This window comes from Squalius cephalus, assembly GCF_949319135.1.
Source record: "Squalius cephalus genome assembly, chromosome: 6".
NCBI classification, from domain to species: Eukaryota; Metazoa; Chordata; class Actinopteri; order Cypriniformes; family Leuciscidae; genus Squalius; species Squalius cephalus.
The window spans coordinates 17123521-17135165 of record NC_137127.1 but is presented as its reverse complement, the minus strand read 5'-3'; the positions used below and the strand labels follow the sequence as shown (position 1 = coordinate 17135165).

At 35.4% G+C, this 11645-nt stretch overlaps 1 protein-coding gene across 1 annotated transcript; it reads left to right on the top strand.

Annotated features, from left to right (window-relative positions):
- The first annotated feature begins 2062 nt into the window (after positions 1 to 2062).
- Positions 2063 to 11236, top strand: rabl2 (RAB, member of RAS oncogene family-like 2). The gene is made up of 8 exons (XM_079874035.1): positions 2063 to 2636; positions 2755 to 2784; positions 2967 to 3046; positions 5185 to 5264; positions 6770 to 6881; positions 6992 to 7089; positions 8163 to 8246; positions 8337 to 11236. Exons 1-8 carry the CDS (start codon positions 2536 to 2538, stop codon positions 8412 to 8414), a joined length of 663 nt encoding a protein of 220 aa, XP_079730161.1. The 5' UTR covers positions 2063 to 2535; the 3' UTR covers positions 8415 to 11236.
- The last annotated feature ends 409 nt before the right edge of the window (positions 11237 to 11645 follow it).

The following is an 11645-nucleotide window of genomic DNA, read 5'->3' as shown; positions in this document are numbered from 1 at the left end:
GTGCTTGTTCCACTACTGTCCACTGTGCTCTCAGAAAACCTATAGGTTATTACTCTGATATCACATGGGAAATGAAGTGCCTTGAGATATGTGACAAGCTTTCGGAAAATCTCACAACACCCTGCCATGCAGGGCCGGATTAACAATTTCCTGTGCCCTGGGCAACAAGACTCAAGGCCCCCCGTAGTTAGGGGGGTTCGGGGGCATGCTCCCCCGAGAAAATTTGGATTTCTCTGACCTACATATGTGCAATTTAGGACTTTTGAAGGCCAAAAAATTCTAAGAAATAGGCTAGCTTTAAAACCTTGTCATTAGATTATTTGTCTGCTCTCTCCTCATCTTCATATTTCTTATTCTCTCAGTATTCTTATACTGGCCTATTTCTACCTCTCCTAAAGCTGAACTTTGACTGATAGTCTTTTCATTTTCGTCTGTGTCAGTGACGAAAATAAACATAGGCTCAACTGATATTTATACGTTTTATGAATCATTTTCTTAGACATGTTAATTTACTCAAGGCTACCAGGAAAGCGGTATAGCTGTAAAGTCAGTATTGACATTAGGAACCTTCTGCAAGCTTTGGGATTTGAAAACGTCTGTTTTTAAATGTTAAAAGTAATTTTAAATAATACAAATTATAGACTACGTTTAACGCAGTTGGTGGAATTGGCAGACGTTCCCTTAAGCATCGTGCGCTGTGGAAACGCGTCAAAGCATTCTCAGGTAGGCTATAATTATGCAGCATTAATGCACGAATGATTTTGAACGAATATTTCATCATGTCGATATACAATGGTCACATAATGTTAAAACTAATCTTGCTATTGATATCTTTGTTAGACTACCGACCCTATAGAACAAATGTCCGGCTAATATCGAACCTGAAACGAACTTTACCGCGCTCAACCAGCGGGAGTGCATTTCACGAATTAGTAATCGCTGGCGTTCAGCGGGGAGGGAGGAAAGTCGCGTGAACCCGCGTAGATGCACTTTATGCAGTGAAGAAGATCGTAAAGAGTTTGATAACTTTATTAAATTTCTGTGTATTTCCTAACTGTCAGGGCCCCCTAGATGTCATGGGCCCCTAGTGCCCAGTTGCCCTAATGGTTAACCCGGCCCTGCTGCCATGCTGTCCAAGACCTTCTCTGATTTGAGAGAGGTTAGGTCTGCATCACACCACATGAACAAAATTTCCTGGAAGTTTTTCATTACACTTGAAATTTTCATCTTTGACAAAAGAAGATCAACTCCATCTTCTAACAGTAGGCTATGTCAACATTTGAAGAAGAGACATATCTAGATGTTGGGTCCAAGTACTGTTGCAAAGTTTCATTATATAGGCCTAGGCTATATATATATATATATATATATATATATATATATATATATATATATATATATATATATAGCTTATATATCCATTCTGTTCTTCCTTTCAATTTTAATCTAGTCATGCACTCACTGACCTCTGTGGGAAAGTAGAAAATACTTTTCTATCAGACTGTTCATCAAGCAGATCTATAGATTTTTTTTTCCTGTTCTGTGTCATTCTCATGTCAATAATGTGACCAAGACAACATTCTGTGAATGTTACGTGCTGCTTACTCAAACTCAAAAAAGTACGATTATTGTGTTTGATATTACTGACAGGTAATTTGTCAAAGACAAAGAAGATATTCCAGTAATTGTTTCTTGGTTTTGTTTCCTAGTAAGTGTAAAACATAGGTCAAAGTTTACACCTTCAGAAATTGATACAAACATATTTTTTTATAATTAAAAATTGTTTAAAATTACCATCACATCTACATAATAACATTAGATGAAGATGCTATTGCTTCATCTTCTAACGTATTCTTTTCTCAATTTGTATTATTATTATTAATAGTAGTTGTAGTAATATCAGTATTTCTTTTTTGCCACTTTTTGGTTGTATTGTGTTTAGAGATATCATTAGAATAACGTAGGCTGCTTTAAAATTTACAAATAAAAACGAATCAGGCATCTTCAAAAACAGCCTGGTGCTTACCAGGAGCAAATAAGGCCCTTCATGGGTCCTGGCGTTGCTTAGAAACGCGTTGTTGTCGTGCATGTTCACAGTGAATTTTCTGAACCCAAACCGAGATTTTTCATCACGAAATAGCGATGCTTTCTAGTCAATAATCTATCCGTGAATGCAAACAAACTTACGACGAGCCCTAAATATAGCCACCGAAGATTATAAAACCGTAAATATGTATTTAGCGTAGATAGTTAGATAGCTTAGGTAACAATCGAGCTAATCTGCTAATTAACGTTAGTCAGCTAACGTTAGCCAAAGCAATAACACTGTCGGGTTGTGTTTGGTAATGTACCATTTGCGGTTTGTTTTACGAATTATTGCTTGAAAAGATTAACCAAACGATATCCATAGAGTTAGAAAGCGTGTGATGGAGTAAAGCAGTGCCGTGTTTCAGCTGTGTGGTCAGCTGTCATCTAATCCCGCTGTATTAAGAGGCTCAGTGTTTCAACTCCTGCTGCTGCTTCTCTAGTCTCGCAATGGACGCAGGAGGCATTTCTGACCTGGACCTGGAGAAATATGACGCTGATGAACAAGTCAAGATCATCTGCCTCGGAGACAGCGCTGTGGGAAAATCCAAGTAAGTTAACGTTATGCTTAATGTGTTACGGACACTAATGGAGTAACGTTAGCTGTGTTATTGCTTTCATACAGTGAAGGCTTTTGCATTTTTTCTAATGGTTTTCATATCTTTTCAGGCTTATGGAGAGATTCCTTATGGATGGATAGTATCCTTTGACATCATTATGTGTGTGTATATGCACAGTATATATGTATCAACTGTCTCTATGTTTGAATGTGTGCATGTGAGTGTGTATCATCTCCAAGATCTGCTTGATCTCCTTCTCTCTCTGTATGTGAGTGTATCATTCCTTCTCAAAGTTGACAGGTTCTTAATGAAATGTATCAGTCGGCCTCAGCAGCTGTCCACCTACGCTTTGACTCTGTACAAATACACCACAACTATCAATGGACAAACTATACTGGTTGGTAAGTTTGGCATCAAAAACAGTGTTATTTTGGTATACAAGAATTTTGCAGTTTTATTATTGAGACATTACACATTTTGCACATAATTGACCTTTTTGATGAAGTTTCATACACGTGTCTTATGAAGAATTAGAGCTGCACGATTCTGGATAAACTAAGTACACGACAATGATGTTCTAAAAACAGAGAAGTTTTTCCTTTGTGTTTTTCACGTTCTGACAACAACGTTATCAGAACGATCTCCGTTCACACAGATCCGTGAAAAACGATAAAAACGCTTTATTATGCATGTCAGGCCAATAGTTGGCAATGTCACTTTGTAAAAAAACACTACGCACCTGTAGATTGAACACGTTATACGCATGCACATGCCACCAAAGTTTTCACTAATTCACATTTTTGTAGTTTACATGGAGACGGCAAAGCTATCGATTTCAAAAGAAAAGACTTTTCTATCAGACTGTTCATCAAGCAGATCTATATAGATTTGTTTTCTGTTCTGTGTCATTCCCATGTCAAGAATGCGACCAAGACAACATTCTGTGAATGTTACGTGCTGCTTACTCAAACTCAAAAAAGTACGATTATTGTGTTTGATATTACTGACAGGTAATTTGTCAAAGACAAAGAAGATATTCCAGTAATTGTTTCTTGGTTTTGTTTCCTAGTAAGTGTAAAATATAGGTCAAAGTTTACACCTTCAGAAATTGATACAAACATATTTTTTATAATTAAAAATAGTTTAAAATTACCATCACATCTACATAATAACATTAGATGAAGATGCTATTGCTTCATCTTCTAACGTATTCTTTTCTCAATTTGTATTATTATTATTAATAGTAGTTGTAGTAATATCAGTATTTCTTTTTTGCCACTTTTTGGTTGTATTGTGTTTAGAGAAATCATTAGAATAACATAGGCTACTTTAAAATTTACAAATAAAAACGAATCAGGCATCTTCAAAAACAGCCTGGTGCTTACCAAGAGCAAATAAGGCCCTTCGTGGGTCCTGGCGTTGCTTAGAAACGCGTTGTTGTCGTGCATGTTCACAGTGAATTTTCTGAACCCAAACCGAGATTTTTCATCACAAAATAGCGATGCTTTCTCGTCAATAATCCAATACGATTCTGGATAAACTAAGTACACGACAATGATGTTCTAAAAACAGAGAAGTTTTTCCTTTGTGTTTTTCGCATTCTCACAACAACGTTATCAGAACGATCTCCGTTCACACAGATCTGTGCAAAACGATAAAAACGCTGTATTATGCATGTCAGGCCAGTAGTTGGCAATGTCACTTTGTAAAAAAACACTACGCACCTGTAGATTGAACACGTTATACGCATGCACATGCCACCAACGTTTTCACTAATTCACGTTTTTGTAGTTTACACGGAGACGGCAAAGCTATCGTTTTCAAAAACTTGCACTTTGAAACCCGTTTTCAAAAGGTTGCATTTTCAGGCCAAAACGCCGTTGTCGTGTACATGAATGGCAAAAAGGCATAAAAAGTTTTCAGTTTTTATTTGAAAACGCTGTTGTGTAAACGCCCCTAGTTGTTTAAAATATAGATAACGATATGATTCTGAATAGAAAACTAAACAAAATAACATGTATTTGTATACACATATAACATGATTTACTCTATTTTGATCGCTACCGTACACATCTGTGTTTATATCCGAACTATAAACTTTTATGCTAGTACTTCTGTGATCATTTGAATTATAGTAACAGAAATAATGATACTGTGTGGTTGAAAAGAGTTTGTGAAAGCTGTTTTACACCTATACATGACAACTGGGAACTATACTATGGAATCGGTTTTAGGTGTAAAACCTAAATTAGGTAAATAATTATAATTAAAAATGGTTTAAGATTATTAAATAATATCATTAGATGAAGATGCTATTGCTTCATCTTCTAATGTATTCTTTTATATCTATTGGCTATTCGCTACTGATTCTTACTGAGTAAGATTGTGTTGGTATTTGAATCGAGATTGCGATCTTTTAATGATTAATCATGCAGCTTTATAATACAAGGGGTTTTAGTTTAGTTTTCATGTTAGATGAGCAGTCATGCCTTTGTGTATCCAACCTGAGCACTTATGCACTTGTTTAACTTCACCACAGATTTCTGGGATACTGCAGGGCAAGAACGTTTTCGAAGCATGCACCCATCTTACTACCATAAATCTCATGCCTGTATCATGGTAAGAGAAGAGGCGGTCACAAAACACTCTATTTGAGTTATTCTTATTTATATACTATTATGGTATTTATTAAAGGGTTCCTATTTTATGCTTTTCCACTTTTTCAACTTTAGTTAGTGTGTAATGTTGCTATTTGAGCGTTAAAAATATCTGCAATATTACAAAGCTCAAAGTCCACTCCAAAGGGAGATATTTTATTTAACAGAATCCTCTTTTCAAGAACTAAAACGAACTTTTGGACAACGACACAATTTTTCCGGATCTGATGAAGTCACAATATTACTCATTTAAATAATCCCCGCCCACGGAATACGCAAAAAAGGGGAAGAGGCCTGGCTGTTGTAGACAGTGTTTTTGCTGTCAAAGAGACGCACTTTTTTCCACTTTTCCAAAACGTATTTAATTGACCTTTCTAAGGCTGAACTTATTTTAAACACTGTTCCTGAACATTATAACCCCAATATTTATCTGTGTGCTGCACATTTGATGGAAAACAGCTTGTTTTCTGTTGCTTTTAGAAGCTCTCGCTTTTGTAAGACGGTTCACTGCTCTTTAGGAAAATTAACCATGGTTTTGTGATCGATTACTGTTTGTATTACCTTAGTTTTTAGACAAATATCATGAATAAATAGTGGATAACATTGTATCTTTAATTTATATTAAGAAAATTACAAAAAACGTACCACTCTGAAACGTCCTGTGAAATCTGTGCTTTCAAAGTCTGCATGAAATCTGTTCTGCACGATCCTCTTGTTTGTTTACATTGTCAGGGTCTGAATCAGGCTTGAATTGGTATCCTTAATATTTACATTAGAGAAGAACTCACAGTTATGGAGGGGCGGGACGCTAAGCGCTGCCAATCACAACACAATAGGCCAGCTAACCAATCACAGCATATTTCGTATTTTGGAAAGAGGGGCTTCATCGAAATTGGCGTGTTCGACCCAGACCCAGACACATTATTTTTCACATACTTTACATTATTACAGCAGCTCTCTCACTGCTGTAATAATGTAAAGTATGTGAAAAATAATGCGTTTTTTGAACAATCAAGTATGAAAAAATTCTGGTAGACCCCAAAAACGAAGTCAAGACTTCGTTAAATGGCATAATAGGACACCTTTAATGTTTTTAATTAGGTTTTATTTTCTATATTTAAAATTTTAGTAATTTTGTTATGACCTTTGTCATTTGTTTTTTAAATATTTAGGTTTAATGTATTTTTATTTCAGTTTAAATGATTCTAATAATTTAACCTATACTTATTTTACACACACACACACACACACACACACACACACACACACACACACACACACACACACACACACACACACACACACACACACACACACACACCTCCACTTATATAAAAAAAACAACAACATATTTTAGTGAGTGAAAAATATGTTGTGGCTTTTTGTAACTGAAACCTATTTTGAATGCTTTTCATAAAAAGTAGATCTCAAAAAAGCTTTCAGAATTAATCCAATTGCTTTTGCCAGGTGTTTGATGTCCAGAGGAAAATCACATATAAGAACCTCCCAAATTGGTACAAAGAACTCCGAGAGTACCGGCCTGAGATTCCATGTCTGGTGGTCGCTAACAAGATAGATGGTACATTTCATATGTCCTTTGTGAGATTACAGATAAGAGCATTATTAGTCAGAGTTAGTCTTTGCATGTCTCTAATCTTTTGTTCTTTTATGTGTTCTGCTGTTTCAAAGCTGACATGAAGGTGACCCAGAAGAGTTTCAACTTTGCTAAGAAACAAGGTCTGCCCTTCTACTTTGTATCTGCTGCTGATGGGACCAATGTGGTGAAGGTAAGAATGGAAAACAGAGCATCCTAGACAGACAGATCAACAGCCAGGGGAGCATTCAGTAAAAAAAGCTGCTATAGCATACTGAACTTTTAGTATGAATTTTAAAAGTAGATGTCACAGTCCCTATTGTTTTGCTGAGATGAAATTGTATGCATCTTATAATAGAAATGATTAACCCTACATTTGTAATTTTGCTGTAATTTTCATATAAACTAAAAAACATTTAATTTAAATTGATAATACATGTAGTTTTAAAAAGAATAAGCACTTAATTGTATCATTTTTGACTTGCAGATGCATTTGTGGAATAATTTTATTTAGCTATGTACCTTTTTACATCTGGTCACTTCATACATTTTTACTGATCGGATAGCTTTCTGATTTGTTAAAACGGTTCCATTTACACTTGGCCACATAAATGTGTCTCCGCAAAACAAATATAAATCCGATCTTCAATTCCTTTGCTAAAGTTCAAGTCAACATAAGCAACAGATATGAGCAGCATTTTATTTATCATCAGCTAATATCAAGATCAAAGACCACAATCTTTGAGAGAGAGAGAGTGGTATAAGCACTGGTAAGATTGTTTAGTCTCACTACTTTTAATGAAGATGATTGTGTGTTGAGTGTCTGGGACTTACTTTCAGTTTTATTTGTGGCAGTTTGTGCATTGGCTTGCTGAAGAGATACTCAGCTACTCATCTGTGGTGATGCGTGATGCTGTAGCGTTGTCATATCTGGCTATAGCGTGTCATATGGCCTATAACACACACTCACACTCATTTATTTCTTAACATTTTGGTTTATTTTTTAAAGTTTACATACTGTATGTGGTTTCAAAAACCAGATGCATTTACACTTGTCCAGTTTAGTGATTTGAGTGATCGGATTTAAATCCGTCTTGAAAGCGTTTTGGAGGGCATTTACACCTGGCTTTTGCTCGACCGGACAGCTATCTGATCAGAGAAAACACACGAAGTGACCATGTGTAAAAGGCCCTATGTGTTTTAGGGTTAAAGGGAAGTCCTTGGTCCTGCTGTGTGAAGTTCTAATGTTCTGGCAATGTTCCACAGGTGTTTAAAGATGCCATTCAGATGGCTCTGTCCTACAAGAAGAACTCCAACGACTTTATGGATGAAGTTATGAGGGAGTTAGAGGTGTGTGTGTGTGTGTGTGTGTGTGTGTTCGATCGAATAATACTCTTCATGATGATGCAATTTACTGATTTTATTAATGTTATATTGCAGAACTTTGATTTAGAGAGTAAAGAAGAAACATCTGATAAAGAAGAGGAGACGCAAGAGGGAAAACCAGACTCCGCGTGACCACGTCAGATTCTTCATCCTCTTCTTTTCTCATTCTCTGCTGCTTCTGGGGTTGTACTGATGAGTTCCTTAAATCATGGCTGTCCTCTCACTGTCCTGAGCATCAGAGAGAACTCTACCTCACACCACTGATAGTTTCACAGGTGTTTCTTCTTGAACCTCTAACAGAAATAAATTATTATTCTGTGAATGTACAGGCATTATCCAATGACCAACATCAATGGAATCACAGTTCTGAACTGCTGAACTAATTTGATACAAATTGTGCAGCATGCAGATATAGCAAAAAACCTTTTAGTAATCTACATAGACTCTTTATGGAATGTGAAGCTTTGTCTGTGCCGAATGTAATATAAATATATACATTGCTTATTATTTTTTTCAGCTGGAATATATATAGTCCTTGTATTTTTCAGCTGAAATTTTAGGTGAAATATTTATAATCTTTTTTTTAAGTGTAATATTTTACAACAAAAGCACACTTTGTGTAACAATTTGTGATGCTCATCAAGATGAAGATGAAGCATTTAATAAATACATGCAGTTTTAACTGCAGTTTTTAGGTTTCATCATGTAAAACTAGTACACAAAACTGTAGGACTGTTTGAACTGCAAAAAGTTAAGGGATTTCAATTGTGAAAATGTCAAAATGGCTATCAGTTACACACCTGAAATATACTCATTCCTCTATACATTTATATTTTATAACCAAAAATCTTGATGGAAAAAAGTTTATATCCATTTTATTTGCCAACTAAAGAGTTTTTTTTTATATATTAAAGAGATTTGTTGCAAGCATATCTGAGAGCAGGATAAAATCTTTTTGGGAATTAATGAGAAGACAGCCATGATGAAAACTCAAGCATATGAATGTGTTTGTGTGGATGTGACAGTCAGGGCAAAGAAGAGAGCTGAGACTGCTCTGAATGCTCACTGACGTTTACACACTGTCAAGTTACAGTCAATCGCTATTGACTTTTGTCTTAGAATGAGGATGAATGGCAGATTACAGCACAAATTCCCTTCGCTGGGAGTTTTGACAGGCAATCTGACCAATCATAACGCCGATTTTGTCCACCATTTTATCAGAGTTAGTAGATTAACATTGGTGAACTTGAACTTGAACAATTGTGTGTATTGACGTCTTTCCGTGGTTGAAACAACATACACCTTCTGATGTTCATTCATGTTTATTTCATGCTATAACTAATAGGAAGAGATTTTTGGTTCACGTGCCACTTGAACTGAGGCGGTACAGCGATCTGTCACAACACAAAGAGCCACAACACGGTATTTATTGTTTGAATAAAAATAAAATAAAAAAAGACAAATGAGACTTTGTTTCATAAAAAAGTAACTTGTCTGTCGGCGCATTGTCAGTATCCTCTTTGCCCTGGCAATATATTTCTCAAGTAAAGCATTTGGATGTTGACTGGTGCTCTTTTATATGTTAATGACATTAATTAGGTGACGTTCACAAGATGGAGATCTGAAACAATTCAGCAACGCAAAATTTATGAATTTTACATCTGGAAGAGAGGTACGCGCACGTTTTTTGTGCATACGTTCGTACTCTGAATCACATGTACGCACATTTGAGAAATATTCGTAAAATCAAATGTAGGACGGTTTCTACGCAACATTTTATAAATGAGGCCCAGGGTCTTTGTGAAGGGTCACTTGGGCATCTCAAAGAGGGTGAAAGGGACATGCAGCTGTTTGATAATCTGTCCAACAAGACTATAGGTAGTTCCAGAGTGAATCTGTCAAATATGTCATGTTCAGGGCCTAAAACTAGCTTTTTGCCACAAATGATTTGCAAAAACAGGCAAGTTATGGCACCAAAATTTTAGATACCAGTGAAATTCCACAATTCTCTATTCCAATTTTGATACCTTTCAGCACTGTGCTCATTGTGTTCTGTTTTCCGGTCATGAAGGTAAGATCTTATGGATTTATGAATGAACCACTTGTTTTAAAATCTTCCTGGTCTACTGACCTTTGTTAAGTTCATGATAACTTCCGTTTGCTCTGACCTGTCAACTGTGGAGAGCGTTTTGTTCTCGCAACATTGCATGGTTAAAATTCATAAATTTTTTACCAATTGGCGATTGACATTGTTTCAAATACTCGCCAACACCGATTGTTACATGCATTTTACGCTTGGTGAGCGTTAATTTTAGGCCCTGGTCATGTTGCAACTTGCAACCAAATCAAAACACACCATCCATCTCCACTTTGATTACTGATTGTAAATTATTTCAATTTTAAATTGTAATAATAGTAGTACATTCTTTACTGAAAGCAATTTATGCTGATTTTAAAACAAAAATTGTGCTTGGACATAATGTTTGTCATTACTGTACTATAGTTAGTTTACCCACCTTACAGTGAGTGGGGTTGCTTCAAAAAAGAAAAAGTCCTAAAAATAGATCGATTTCGTCAATTCTCTTCATTCTTTTATGACCCAGATGTTTCTTCATGGGTTTCCTCCTCAGATATTAGAAATAGTTATTATTATTGTGAAGAGCAGTTATTCTTATTGCACAAACTGTGAAGGAATTTTTAGATTATTGCTTTTGGTTTGTGTATTTTTGTGATGTTTTGCACAAATGCTTTATACATCAAATATACATCCATGTTGGTGAATTAAAATAGATCCAGCTTTGTACTGCACATCTGAACTGGATACAACCTGTATGTCATTAGAAAAATGTTCTTATTTCTGAAGACTCAGGTGTTTTTGTTATGTACTCTCATTTTCTTCTGTGAGCAGAATGTGGTTCAAATGAACAATAAAAACAAGCAAGATCTTAAATGTCATCATTCAGCAATTAACTATTAGCACTTTCACTTGAATCAATCACTTGACATTATGGCATCTAGCATCTAACAAAATTATCAATGCGTGAAATGTAAATGGTTTTAATATCAAACATCAACCATTCCAAGATTTACCAAATTACTGTAAAATTATTGTATTGTAAAATTATCTTATTGTAAGAAAAACAAAATTTTCAAACAATATAAAATCATAAGATCAAATATTTTCCTTTAGTTTATGGGAAAGTCAGAATACAATGCTGTTTCCCATTCTGATGATTTTATTTTTTTATTTTAAATGTAATGTTCATGCATGGCTAGAAAATCACACAAACCAGAGCTGGTAACAAGGCCAAAATCTATAGATCTTAATATTATATGAGAACATTTTCTAAAAGTTTAGCACCT